Genomic DNA, 13,033 nt, shown 5'->3' with positions numbered 1-13,033 from the left:
TGGTCCGCACCGACAGGATTCTTATTGAAGTGCATAACCAAGTGGAAGTTCTGGTAGATAGAATGAATCCTGCTCCTCTAACTTGCTCTCATATTAGACTTAATTTATCTCCTTTTTTCTTTCTTTGTTTCCTCTCTCTTTGATTCTTCTATTACTATTTTACTGTTTTCCACATCACACCCCTTCAATTTTGTTTGGGAAAAAAAAGAGAAATTAATTAAATCAGAAGCTTTTGTGTGGTGATGACAAGTGACAACTGACACGTATGCGTGAATTACTTATAAATTTATAATAAATTTTGTTTTCTCTAAAAGAGTAATATATAGCCATATGATATTAGTATTTTCAAATTAACGGATGGTTATTGTAGGTCCAAAACAAATGAAAGTTGTATTCTGATTGTACAGCACTAATTTTCCTCTTCAATCTATGTAGAGTGAAATGAGTGAGAGTCATACTTATATATTATTAGTGTAGATAGAGTTTATCTCTATTGTTGTTGATATAGTTTAACATTGATAGAGTTTTTTTATTTTTGTATAGGTATCGTTATCTTGTATAGAACGATCCTTTCAAACTCTTGTATAAATATGTGCTCTCTGTGTTTAATGAGAATCATCAATTATCACATTATACATATATATAAGTTTTGTTCAATTAATTCGTCTCTTTACTTTTTCGTTTGATGAGCTTATTGGATGTTCTTAAATCTTTTGATCCAGCTCATTCATAGGCTATGAATCATAGGAATTTGTTTTTTTTTTTTTTTTTAATTCCTTTCGCTATCGATTTCTTTGAGAATTTTCAGTTGGCTCCTATATCAAAACTACACCATTCCTCCTCCTAGGTGGTTTACCGCTATAGGTTGGTTGATCGAATCAAGAGCACTATGACAATTTTAACCGGCTAGACAGTCGGGTGGGTTACTAGTTTATTACTCATCATACACACAAAAACCAAAATCTTTTACTACAAAACATTCATACCATATCTTGATATCCATTAGCCACAACCACATTCATCGCGGTTGCGAATGGTCAAGACCACGGTCATCACCATATCCGTTGGTAACGGTGTGGGTTTCTCCAGTACACCCGGCCGTACCTGATCTTTGACTTTGCTTTTTTTACAAACTGAGTCGGTTTGAGGTTTTTTTTTGTCTACAGAGATCTAACGGCTTATAATGTTTTACAACTATCATTTCACTTGACATGGCATGATCTCAACCGTTAAATAAAATCATGAACCGAAACACAAATGGACCCAAGCGTTTGTCGCGTAGTCTGCAACCATGTCAGCATTTGTAAATATTTTCATTTGATTGGTTAAATAAAATAATATATATAACAAAAAGAAGAGATGATAGGTGATAGCTGTAGTGAATATTCTACCCTTTTACTTTTTTAACTCAATAAGTCTTCTGTTTAACTCACACAGTAGACATGTCTACAAAGACAGTGTGTTTGGTGGTTAAACACACTGTCTCCTTGTCTATAAATATAAACTCGTCATGAGCTTTGTAACTCAAATGCTACAAACATTCAAAGCTCATGAAGTAATAATGAACGGATCCATGAAGTCATAATCATTCAAAGAATCAAACGTATATGAAACTGTGAACCGATAAATATATTTATTTATTTGCATAATAAATTATTTTTTTTTGTTTTCTTTCACGAAAACATATAATTTAAACGATTCTTTTAGGAAGAGGCCATGATTCTTTTCTAATAGTAAAAGATAAACGTTCATGTTTAGGAAGAGGCCATGATTCTTTTCTATTTGTGTTACTACTACAATCTTATATATACGTATATAATAAGATTGAATTTTGATGGGCCATGGTGCAAAAAGCGCTACTTGCACTGGGTCAGCATCGCCGAGTCTGCATCCACATGCTTTTTTTTTTAATATATAGAAAGGGACACCAAGATCCCCCAGGTCACCTCTCTCTCTCCCTCTCTTTTTCTTTTTTTATCAACTTCCGAAAAAATTAGTATACATGTGGGAAACGAATAACATTTCGTTTGATTTGATTCGCTTTTTTTACTCGTTACACTCACCTCATTATTTTGTTTCTTTTTTCGAAGCGTTTCTAGAATGTTAATTTTTTGTTGCTGTTACCATACAGAAATACACAAATATAGTAACGATAGCCTAAAACAATGTTTGAAAGATACATGTACTTTGTTATCATAAAAAAAAAAAAAGTGAACAGAAGAAGATTTATTAGAAATGAATCAAAAGTCAAAACCAAAAGCGAGTTATATATATAGAAAATTGGAGGCATGAAAAGACTTGAACTCTAGGCAATTGTTGCAAATGCAATATGGAGACATTATTACCAGTCGAGCTGTTGTTATCTGCGATACACTTAAATTTACAAATTTATGTTGTTTTAAGCAGGTAGTACAAAGTCATTCACCGAACCCTTTCTCAAACCGTATCTTCTTCGAGAATAAGTAAGGAATATCAGAGCATCATTACTAGGGGTTTCTCTTAGGAATACTCTTGGATTTGAGCCCCAAAATATTAATAAAAACCTATATATCAGTCCATGAAGCTGAGAATCGGTTCTGTCGGAAGCATTCCGAGTAACCCCAAGAGTAACGATATGTGGCGTCTCCTGAGTGGTGGGTTCATAAATATAAAAGAGCATTTTTTTTTTCTCATTTCTTTTTCCCTTTCTTCCGTCTCTCTCTTCTCTCTCTCTTCTCTCTCGTTTCTGAAGGCGACGAGAAACGACGATGGCGGACAAACGACGGCGATGTAACCGTGAGATACAAAGGTTCGTCTTCTCAATTCAGATTTATTGATGGGGTTATTCTGATGTTAGGGTTTCAGATCGTTTTCGATTGATGGGATTATTCTGATGTTAAATTGATTATGAGATTAGTTTGATGTTCAATTGATTATGAGATTAGTTTGATGGCGTGTTGATTTGGAGATTTTTTTGGAGGGTTTATGGTTGTAATCGATTTATTGTATTTCGATTTATTGTATTTTTTTTTAGATTAGTCTTTTGTTCTTATTAAGAGTAGAATGTTTTTTGTGTTTTGAACTTGAAATATTCATATTCTTTTTTTTTTTAATTATTTTTGTCTGCTTTATTATAGAGAATCTTGGAGCATTGCTCAGATGATGAGGAGACTCATTGTATAATCGATGAAATACTGGAATCTACGTTTGCTCTTGCTCATGATCAGTATAGGAATTATGTCACTCAGGTTTGGTTGGTTAATTTCAGATCCTATGGGAATTATGTGTTCTCTTCCTCGCCTAGAAACAATGGTATTATTCCTGATCTGGAGACCAGAGTTGTCTGAATCTTCTTCTTCCTGTCTGATTTTGTTTGATACTGTCTGATCTAGAGATTATATTAGATTGATACTGTTTCTGAATCTAGAGATGAGATTAGATTAATACTGTTTCCTTTGTCTGATCTGTAGATTAGATTGTTATATATTGTTCCCTTTGTCAGATCGAGAAACTACACTAATACTGTTTCCTTTGTTGTCTGATCTAGACATTATTAGATTGATACTACTTCCGAGTCTTTTCTTTTTGTCTGATTTCTGAGCGATGTTTTACGTCAAGGTGCTGGATTGGCTATCGCATATGCGCCTTACGCAGCGATTGGAATGGCAATGGCTGCCTCTGGCTTTTTTTATGTGCATGTTCACGCAACTGTTTGGTGAAGGTATCTTTCTCTAAAACTAAAACTTGAGCAGTCACTATGGAGTATGTGGTAGAGAGTTCTGAACTTTCTGATATGTTTGTTACAGAGAGTGAAGTCTCAGAAGAAGGAACAGAAGGTTAGACAGGAGATTTTCTTTTGGGTTGCGATTTGGACAATGTTCAACTTTAGACGGATATGCTTGTATCTATCCGTCTCAAGGCTTTAGATGATTCTGTTTAGGGATCTTATTAAGGGTGGGAGTTGCAGGTTTTAAGTGTAGTTGCAGGTTTTAAGCGTGGGTGTTGCAGGTTTTAGTGTAGTTGCAGGTTTTAACTGTGGGAGTTGCAGATTTTAAGTATGAGAGCTGTAGTTGCAGGTTTTAAGCAGTAAGACAATTAGATGTATTTTTTATTTTGGATTCAAATGACATTGTAACTTGTTACCTTGTTCGGATTATTTTTCAAGTTGACATCGAGATTGTGTTTGTAAATACATAGCAACCTTCTTTTGGGTTCTCTAGTAATAGGGTGTTTTTGCTTAAGTTTCTCTTAGAGTTACTTTACTTAATTTAGTATTAATTATATAATTAATTAATATGAAAGTAACTATGGTGGGTTACTCCACTAATGATGGTCTCATAAATGAATATTCATTTATTTTTATAGTATTCAACTAATTTATTTTATTCCTTTTTTATTTCACCTATAAAAGACTCTCTCTTTCCCCAACATCAAAGCTCACAACAATATCCCCACCAAAAGAAAAAAAATCGTTGTCTCTATATATGTATAGTAACGATAGCCTAAAACAATGTTTGAAAGATATACATGTAATTTGTTATATCATAAAAAAAGGCAAACAGAAGATTTAGAAATGGATCAAAACCAATCGCGAGATATTTACTTTATATACATTGAAGGTATGAAAAAGACCTGAACTTTGGGCATTGGTGCAATATGGAGACATTTTAACCAGTCGAGCTGTTGTTATGCGATACACTTAAGTTTACAAATTTAGCCGGTCGAGCTATTGTTATCCGGTCGGACAAGTCCTTCACTTTATCACCTACCCCCTCCTCGAACCGGTTTTATTTATTTTATATTCGATTAATTTTTTAGTTATTTTATTTCAACAAAAACACTGTCTCCTTGTGGCGTTGTCTGTAGCTGTGTCTATAAATACAAAAGCTTTGCTACTCAAATGCTACAAACATATCGAGCAAAAGAAAAAACAAAAAATCGTTTTCTCTGAGTTTTTGATTTTCTTTCCGTGGCTTCTCATCGTGTGTAGATCAGAGACTCAGAGTCCATTCCCACACACCATAACCCTATTGAAACAGAGTACGTTCAGTATCAGTGGTAGTTTTTAAATTTATTACAACGCTCATGTTTAGGAAGAGGCCATCAACCAAAGGAGGGCCAGGAGATCTAGAGGTTGGTCTCAGCTGCAGCCACTCATCTGCCCACGCAGATGGTAATGATGATGTTGCAGTTGCAATTCCACACCTTACGGAAGATGAAGCAGGACAACAGTCAGCAAACGGTATACTATTATATATTTTCTCTCACTTCTCAGGTTCCCATAATCAGAATTTTCTGGTTTTCTTAACCTAACCGGACTATAGAAGCTTAAATTTAGTAAACCGGAAACCCAAACCGAAATAAACCATCGTTTTTACACAGAAACAGAACCTTCAACTACTTCTGGCGAGTTTGGGATTGGATTGGAGGAACTCGTTCAACTAGCTAAAGTTCGTTGCGTTGAAGCTTTGAATCGATATAATGGGGTAAGCGCACACACTCCTTGTGTGATTAATCATCTTTATAGCTGTTTCTTTGCTCCTAGATTTTACTCTGATTCATTTGATGATGATGATGATTCATAGGCTCATGGGTTATCAAATCTACTGAGGACTGACTCGAACCTGGGCATAGATCGGAACGATGAGGAGATACAGCACCGTAGGAACACGTTTGGGTCAAACACATACCCTTGCCGGAAGGGAAAGAGTTTCTGGGTATGCACGGTTCATGTAGACAAGAAAGTTTGGATTTTTTTTTTGTGTTTTTTAAAAGTTGGGAAAGGGTTTCAATTTCAATTTTTTTTGTTTGTTTGTTTCCATTGATTGGTTGGTTGTTGTTGTAGTGCTTTCTCTGGAGAGCTAGCCAGTCTCCTCATTTGCTGGTTATCATGCTTGCTGCTCTATCTTCTTTGCTGCTGCGAATTTTCACAAAGGTGAGTTTATTTTATTTTATTTTATAATCTGTACAAGATGATCTTCTTTGGTAATTATGTTTTGACATTAACAATTTCTGTTCGCTCTGATTGTCTCGTTGGTTTATTTTCTCCCAAAACAACTGGTTATCATACTGTTGCTTTGATGTATATTCATTGTTTTGTTTATTTATCCATGTATCATGTGGCCCTCTTTAGGTGTTGCTCTTTGTTAGGGATTCTTCTAGATTTGAGCTCTTATCGTTTATCTGTCCGAGTTTTTTTTCTTCTATATCTCATGTTCATGACACTTGCAGGGTGCCCTCTATGGATGGTATGAACAAGCCTGCATCTTTTTGGCCATTGTTATTGTCATCAATGTGGGAGGTTTCTTACTACAATCTTTGATGTCCTTGACTTGCTTTTTTTTCTTTTCTTTCTTTTTCATACTTCAGTTTTTTGAAGAGAGAATATGGAATCAATCAGTTTTATTTTTCTTCTCTCCTATTTTGCAGCTACCACTGAGTACACGGATTCTTGTTGGTTTGAAAAGTTTACTGAGGAGAAGAGAAACGTATATCTAGAGGTGTGCTCCTTCAGACGGTTTTCGTCGTCCCTTGTGTATGGTGTTGCACTTGCCCACAATATGTGTTGAACATTTTTGGTTGCAGATTATTAGAGGTGGCAGAAGAGTCAGGGTTTCTATCTATGATATTGTTGTCGGCGATATTGTACCCCTCAGGAATGGTGTTCAGGTAAGCATCACTCTTTTTTTACAGAAATCTTTCTTTGGCTTCTTTGTCGTGAAACATCACAATTTGTGTGATTTTTTATCAATGCTGCAGGTACCTGCAGATGGTGTTCTGTTTGTTGCAAACTCATTGAAAGTTGACGAGGAAGAAATAACTGGCTCAGTGGGACATGTATGTTGTACTGTACCTTTGTTGATGAGCTGTGTCATTACCTCCCCTGTATCTCTAATCACTCTTTTCAATTAGCAGGTTCAAAAAGATCTTCAAAGTGATCCGTTCCTGTTATCTGGTTCAAAAGTGATGGAAGGCACAGGTACAATGCTGGTAAGCTCTCGAGCCACGTATCTTAATTTTTTGTTTTTTTATGCTTGCCACATCCATCTCATAGATGTATAGCTACTTTTATTAAAGATGAGGCCTATGTTGAAAGGGATAAGTCACGTAGATAAACACTATAACTATAATTGATTCTTCTTCACAACAAAATAATTCATTGCAGACAACTTCTCTTTCTTTACCTCAATGCTGTCTCTTCTTCTAGTGCCAGCAATAAGATAAGAAAAGCATTGAAGTTTGTGTTTTCCATCAGTAAAGTCAATAGATTGACTGATCTTGAATAAAGTGAAGTAATCTAGAATTGTTTTTTTGTGGGAGGTGCAGTAACGCAAGTTCTGAAACCTGGAATTAGGGCAACAACATAGTTATACTCTGAACTGAAAATTGCATTTCACAATCTTTACAACCCCTGGGAAATGAATACCCAGCTTTCGCCATTGGTACAATGAGATGCATTGGTTTCTTAGACCCCAAAATCTGGTTTCTTGTTGTAACTGATTTCTGTAACTTGCAAGTTATATTGCTTGTGTATGCAAATTTCTAATTATTTCTACAATTTGAAGTTTGACATTTCTGTGTGAATTTTTTTTCTTCATCAATTACAACTACAAGATCTTCTGATTTACTTTATTCTTTCCCGTGTATTAAGGTTACAACTGTTGGAAAGAACACTGGATGGTGGTTGAAGATGGAGGAGATTCCACATGACACTGAAGAAGAAAAGCCCTTTCAGGTCTGTTTTATATTATTGATTACTAATTTCTTGCTACCTATAACAGTTTGCGCGTTTCTCATCTGTGATTTGTTTTACTAGGGATACTTGAAACGGCTTGCGATTTTTGCAACCTGCTTCGTCCTTTTGTCTGCATTTGTTTGTTACTTAGGCCTGTAAGTCTTTCTTTACTTTCACATATGTACCCATTTTCACATATGTTCTGCATTCAGATCTAAGATCTCGAGCTCATTAAGGACCTAACAAGCTTGCGAATTAATTTCAGATACTTTAGTGGTCATACCAAAAAATCAGATGGAACTTCAATGTTTATTCACGGACATACCTCTGCCCATGAAGCAACAGAATTTGTGATCAAATCCCTGAGTTTGATGGTACGGGAATGCTGAAATTTACCTTTGTGTCTACAGTAATGACATATGGTATTTTATTGTAATTTCGTTGGCGGTTGCCAAAACATGATTTTTTTTTTCAGATTGGAACAATAATAGTGGCAGTGCCTGTTGGCCTTTCTATAGCTGTTCGCTTGAAGTAAGTACATATCAGAAATTTTTTTTCATATACATATCAGAAAATGCCTAGTGAATTACCTTAAAACTGGCAAAGTAGTCTGGTAATATAGTGCACAATCAATTGCTGTTCAAAGAATGGCATAACTTAAAGTATGCCTGCTTCTATTTTTTCGTTGCAATTTATATCCTTTCTCACGACAGTTACTTTCTTCATGTTTCTCATCTTATCATTTTCCTCTTTCCATCAGCCTTGCAAAGACAATAAGAAAAATGAGGACAGACAAAATTTTGGTACTCAACTTTTAGATCCCATTTTCTAATGTCGTTAGAGCATCAACGTGTGCTTTACTACCGTAAATGTTGTTCAGGTGCAAAGACTCTCTGCATGTGAAAGAATGGGATCTGTTACAACTATAGTATGTCATCAAACTGGATTGGTAACTTTGAATCAGGCAAGTGTTTCCTTTTATACGCAATCAGCTTTCTCCTGCTTCCTCTTATTCTCCCTGAGAACCTATTTAAGCTTTTATTTTCTGCTAAGCAGATGTCGGTGGTCGATGTCTGGGCTGGAGGAAGGAGAGTGCAAGATATGGATAATGTTTCACAGTTGCCCACGTCTCTTAAAGAACTAATCATAGAAGGCATTGCCCAAAACACAAATGGCAGTGTTGTTTTCGAATCGGTAATTGTGTCCTTGATCACCGTGTTGAGTTGGACAGAAGCTATTTGTAAGATTATCTGTAGTATGAATTATTCTTAGTATGTTCATAATTAATTATAGGGAGTCACTGAACCAGAGGTCTATGGATCACCAACAGAACAGGCCATTCTTCGCTTGGGGAATAAGGTTCTGTTTCTTTCTAATCTGGCATTACTACTTGCTAGAGCTATTATGTTTATAACTACTGACTGTTAGTTACTTTATTTTGTAGTTGGGAATGAAATTTGATGATGCTAGGTCAGCATCATTAGTCCATCATATTATACCATTCAATCCAAAGAAGAAATATGGAGGCGTGGCACTTCAGGTAACGTAACCTTTTCTATATTGCTGTTGAGCGCACACACACATTTATATACCTGTTTTCACTTGACACAGATACTTTGTTGCAGCTTTGTTAGAATCTAAAATTGTTTTCACTTGAGGTATTACTTTCTACTTCTTATTTTTCATTTCTAGCTTGGTACACGAGCCCACGTTCACTGGAAAGGATCTGCAAAAGTAATTTTGAGTAAATGCGAATGGTATATGGATGGGGCCAACAACCCCAGAACTATTGATGAACAGCAACGAAAGGTTTGTATATGAACCTAGATGACTTATTTAAAAATGCACTATTATATCGTGTTCGGAGTTTTATGTAAGAGTCCATTCTCTCTCTAGTTCTTTGAAGGAACAATTGAAAACATGTGTAAGGAAGGACTGCGTTGTGCTGCACTTGCTTATCAACCTTATGACCTAGGAAGTCTTCCAACTAATGAGGAACTTTCTGTAATACCTCAAGACCTTGTTTTGTTGGCTATTATTGGTATCAAGGTAACATTTCCAGCACTCGTTCTAAATCTAAATTGGTATCAATGAGAATTGGTACCTGATTCCATTTTCTTCAAAGCCTATGAAGTCTTTTCAGTACTAACATTACTTATCCAACGTTTTGAATAACATGCAGGATCCTTGCCGGCCAGACACAAGGGATGCGATTCAACTGTGCAATTCCGGAGGTGTTAAGGTGCCATGATTATATTTTTTTGGTTCTGTTACTGTATAACTATTATGATTCATGCATGAAACTTGAAGTTTCTAAACTTTGATTAGTAGAGAATGATTTCCTACTCGAACAGTTTGCTATCTCTAACTGAGTTTGGGCCTGGCATAGTTATATTTAAACCGACTATTAGGTACTTTATCGTATGCAGTGACACCTTTAATAAGTTTAAGCAATTTTTTTCTTGGGGGTAAACCCCTTTTTATTCGTCTACTTTGTAAGTGAAGATGTTGACTTTCAGGTCTGCAATTGTTTTAGGTCATCCCTTTTATTGGTCTACTTTCTAAGTGGAAGCTGTTGAATTCAGGTTTGCATGGTGACAGACGAAGACGTTTGGACTGCACAAGCGAAAGCAATGGAATGTGGGATATTGAGGGATGCATCTGGCCGTAATATAAGGACAGGAGCTCAGTTTCGTGATCTTTCCGATCTAGAGAGAGAGCAGATCGCCGGAGAGATCTTAGTATGAAATCCATTCTTCTATATTTACTGTCTAACGTATATATTCATCTGTGCACATCATGAAACATCGATGACTGGGTTCAGTATCAACTGTCACACCTTGCTGAGTGACATAATTTTTTATAGGTCTATATATTAGCCGACTGGTTCAAGAACTGGATTGTGTTTGAAATTAACACACATCTCTATGTGTAGGTTCTTGCTGAATCCTCTCCCAGCGACAACCTTCTGCTTGTCGAAACACTGAAGAGAATAGGGCATGTAGTTGCAGCCACTGGGACGGGAATACATGATTCAAAGACACTACTCGCGGTCAGTAATTATCATATTTAAACTCAAAAACTAATCACACTATTTCAAAGAGAACATGGATTCTAAACAGAAAGACATGTCCATCATAATTTTTCCTTGCACAGGCGGATGTTAGCCTTGCTATGGGAATTGGAGGGACCACAGCAGCAAAAGAGAATTCCGATATCATTATACTGGATGATAAGTTTGCTACGATTGGCAAGGTTGGTTTATTATATGCTTGGTTGAAATGATAAACTTGGGCAGTAGCGGCTTATAGAATGCATACAATAATGATTAGCAAACTTTGATCTTTTGGCAGTGGAATTTCGTTTAAATCTTTCTGATAAGATATTAGAGGCTTGTTTGGATAATGCAGTGTATCACATGGTGTCGATCTCTATACACCAATGTCCAGAGATCTAGCCTATTCCGGCTCACTGTCACTGTATCAGTATCAATTCTCTCTGTGGTTGAGATTGTGAAATATGGTGCATTTCCTTTTAACGTTGTGCAGGTTAAAAAAAATGTTATCCCTTTGTTACTTCATCATCATGTAATCCACGATTTGAAACCTTTTTCCCTAACCAAGTTTTGGCTTTTACCTGATGCAGCTTCTGTGGGTTAATCTTATTATCGACACCGTAGGAGCAATAGCATTGGCATACCGACCAAGAGCTGATCGCCTCTTAATGGGAAAGCCACCGGTTGGTATAAGGTACAAAAATCTGAATAGGATCAAGGATTTGATTTGATTATTTATTAAGTAAGTATATAGTTGTCTTAGAAAGAGACGTATTGGTGCCTAAAATTTGAAAGAAACAGTTGAATATCCAGTTCTGGTTAAAACACACTATCTGTTCTACGTGAATCTATAGCAAACTGATCATACATATGTATACCGTTTTCCTGTCTTTTTTTTTTTTTTTTTTTTTTTTTCAGAGACCATCTTATTACCAAGACAATGTGGGCCAAGTTGATATTTCAGGTATGTCGGGTGATTTATCATGTGTGGACGTAAATGTCCGATAAAATATTTTACTCCGGAATTCCTTGGTCATAACTAATTTAATTATATAGATTAGAGACACAAACACTGATTAATAATGCTTCTGTCATGAAATATACCATCTTCCAGGTATTTTACCTAGTGATGTGGCTGGTACATTTAAATTCTGACAAGCTACTGAAGCTGAAGCATGGTCCTACGGGCATTGCCGAAAAAGTGATGAACACATTTATATATTGTTCCTTTGTCTCCTGCCTGGTAATATCCGATTTTCCCACTCCTGTAATCAGGGTTCATCTGCAATATGTTGATCATCTCTCTGTCCTTTTTTTTTTTTTTTAATATAAACATATATATATATAAATAACGCAGGTGTTTAATGAGTTTGAAATCCAAAGCATAGACCAAACCTTCAACGAAATCCTTAGAGAGAATATGTTTCTCGTTACAGTAGCCTCAAGTACTTTATTTCAGGTAAGTCCTTCGTACAAGGTGAATACAACTTTTTATCTATCTTTTGTTTTTTCTCTTATATAACCCTAAAACATAATTACTTTATTCTTGTTCCTTCTATGTCAGATGTCTGTAATCTGGGTCGCAGGCCATTACATTCCTTCCGTTAATCTTGACTTGAAAAAATGGGCGGTTACAAGTTTATGGGGATTAATCAGGTTCTGCTCATAAAGATCCTCGACAAGTTAATATAAGTTTTACTCTTTCATATTTTTCTCAATACAAACTTTTTTTTCAGTCAACTCGCCACTCGCTACCCTTACCCAGCAAACCAATACTACCGTAACTGAGATTTGTCTTGCCATATAGGCACAAATACTGTAAGAACCTTTTCACTCCTTATCTCCTAATGAGCCACACATGAATGATTACCTTATTATAGATTTGACAAGTAGGGGTTTCTTTGAACTTACAGTTCTCATCATTTCAGGTCAACTGTTGAAGCATCCTTCTAGCTTTGGTTGCTTAATTTAGGAAGCTGTTGTTCTCTGCCTGGGTGTGCTTGAGAGATTAAATAATGGTGGATTGTTATGCTGTGTATATCATAAGAGTATAGTCAAATTCATGTCCTCTTCAATCTATGTAGAGTGAAATGAGTGAGAGTCATACTTATATATTATTAGTGTAGATAGAGTTTATCTCTATTGTTGTTGATATAGTTTAACATTGATAGAGTTTTTTATTTTTGTATAGGTATCGTTATCTTGTATAGAACGATCCTTTCAAACTCTTGTATAAATATGTGCTCTCTGTGTTTACAGTACAC

General features: G+C 35.8%; 1 protein-coding gene and 1 long non-coding RNA gene across 2 annotated transcripts; both read left to right on the top strand.

Annotated features, from left to right (window-relative positions):
- Positions 1 to 2,667: 2,667 nt before the first annotated feature.
- LOC147949021 (uncharacterized) lies at positions 2,668 to 4,152 on the top strand. Its single transcript, XR_015573940.1, has 4 exons — positions 2,668 to 2,788; positions 3,117 to 3,291; positions 3,598 to 3,700; positions 3,786 to 4,152. It is a non-coding gene; the product is annotated as an uncharacterized LOC147949021 (long non-coding RNA).
- A 912-nt stretch (positions 4,153 to 5,064) lies between these two features.
- LOC104761310 (calcium-transporting ATPase 8, plasma membrane-type-like) lies at positions 5,065 to 13,030 on the top strand. Its single transcript, XM_087469647.1, has 32 exons — positions 5,065 to 5,221; positions 5,362 to 5,465; positions 5,565 to 5,696; positions 5,825 to 5,914; positions 6,211 to 6,280; positions 6,409 to 6,479; positions 6,565 to 6,648; positions 6,739 to 6,816; positions 6,895 to 6,969; positions 7,631 to 7,714; positions 7,796 to 7,869; positions 7,980 to 8,088; positions 8,190 to 8,245; positions 8,475 to 8,517; positions 8,595 to 8,678; positions 8,771 to 8,908; positions 9,008 to 9,073; positions 9,159 to 9,254; positions 9,407 to 9,523; positions 9,611 to 9,763; positions 9,897 to 9,956; positions 10,300 to 10,455; positions 10,650 to 10,766; positions 10,871 to 10,969; positions 11,125 to 11,262; positions 11,360 to 11,463; positions 11,688 to 11,733; positions 11,884 to 12,012; positions 12,127 to 12,228; positions 12,334 to 12,425; positions 12,506 to 12,587; positions 12,698 to 13,030. Exons 1-31 carry the CDS (start codon positions 5,065 to 5,067, stop codon positions 12,555 to 12,557), a joined length of 2,976 nt encoding a protein of 991 aa, XP_087325773.1. The 3' UTR covers positions 12,558 to 12,587; positions 12,698 to 13,030.
- Positions 13,031 to 13,033: the final 3 nt, after the last annotated feature.

Source organism: Camelina sativa, chromosome 2 (assembly GCF_030686135.1).
Source record: "Camelina sativa cultivar CO46 ecotype springtype chromosome 2, ASM3068613v1".
Taxonomy (NCBI): Eukaryota; Viridiplantae; Streptophyta; class Magnoliopsida; order Brassicales; family Brassicaceae; genus Camelina; species Camelina sativa.
The sequence above is the reverse complement of the archived record's forward strand: the minus strand, read 5'-3'. Positions and strand labels throughout refer to the sequence as shown.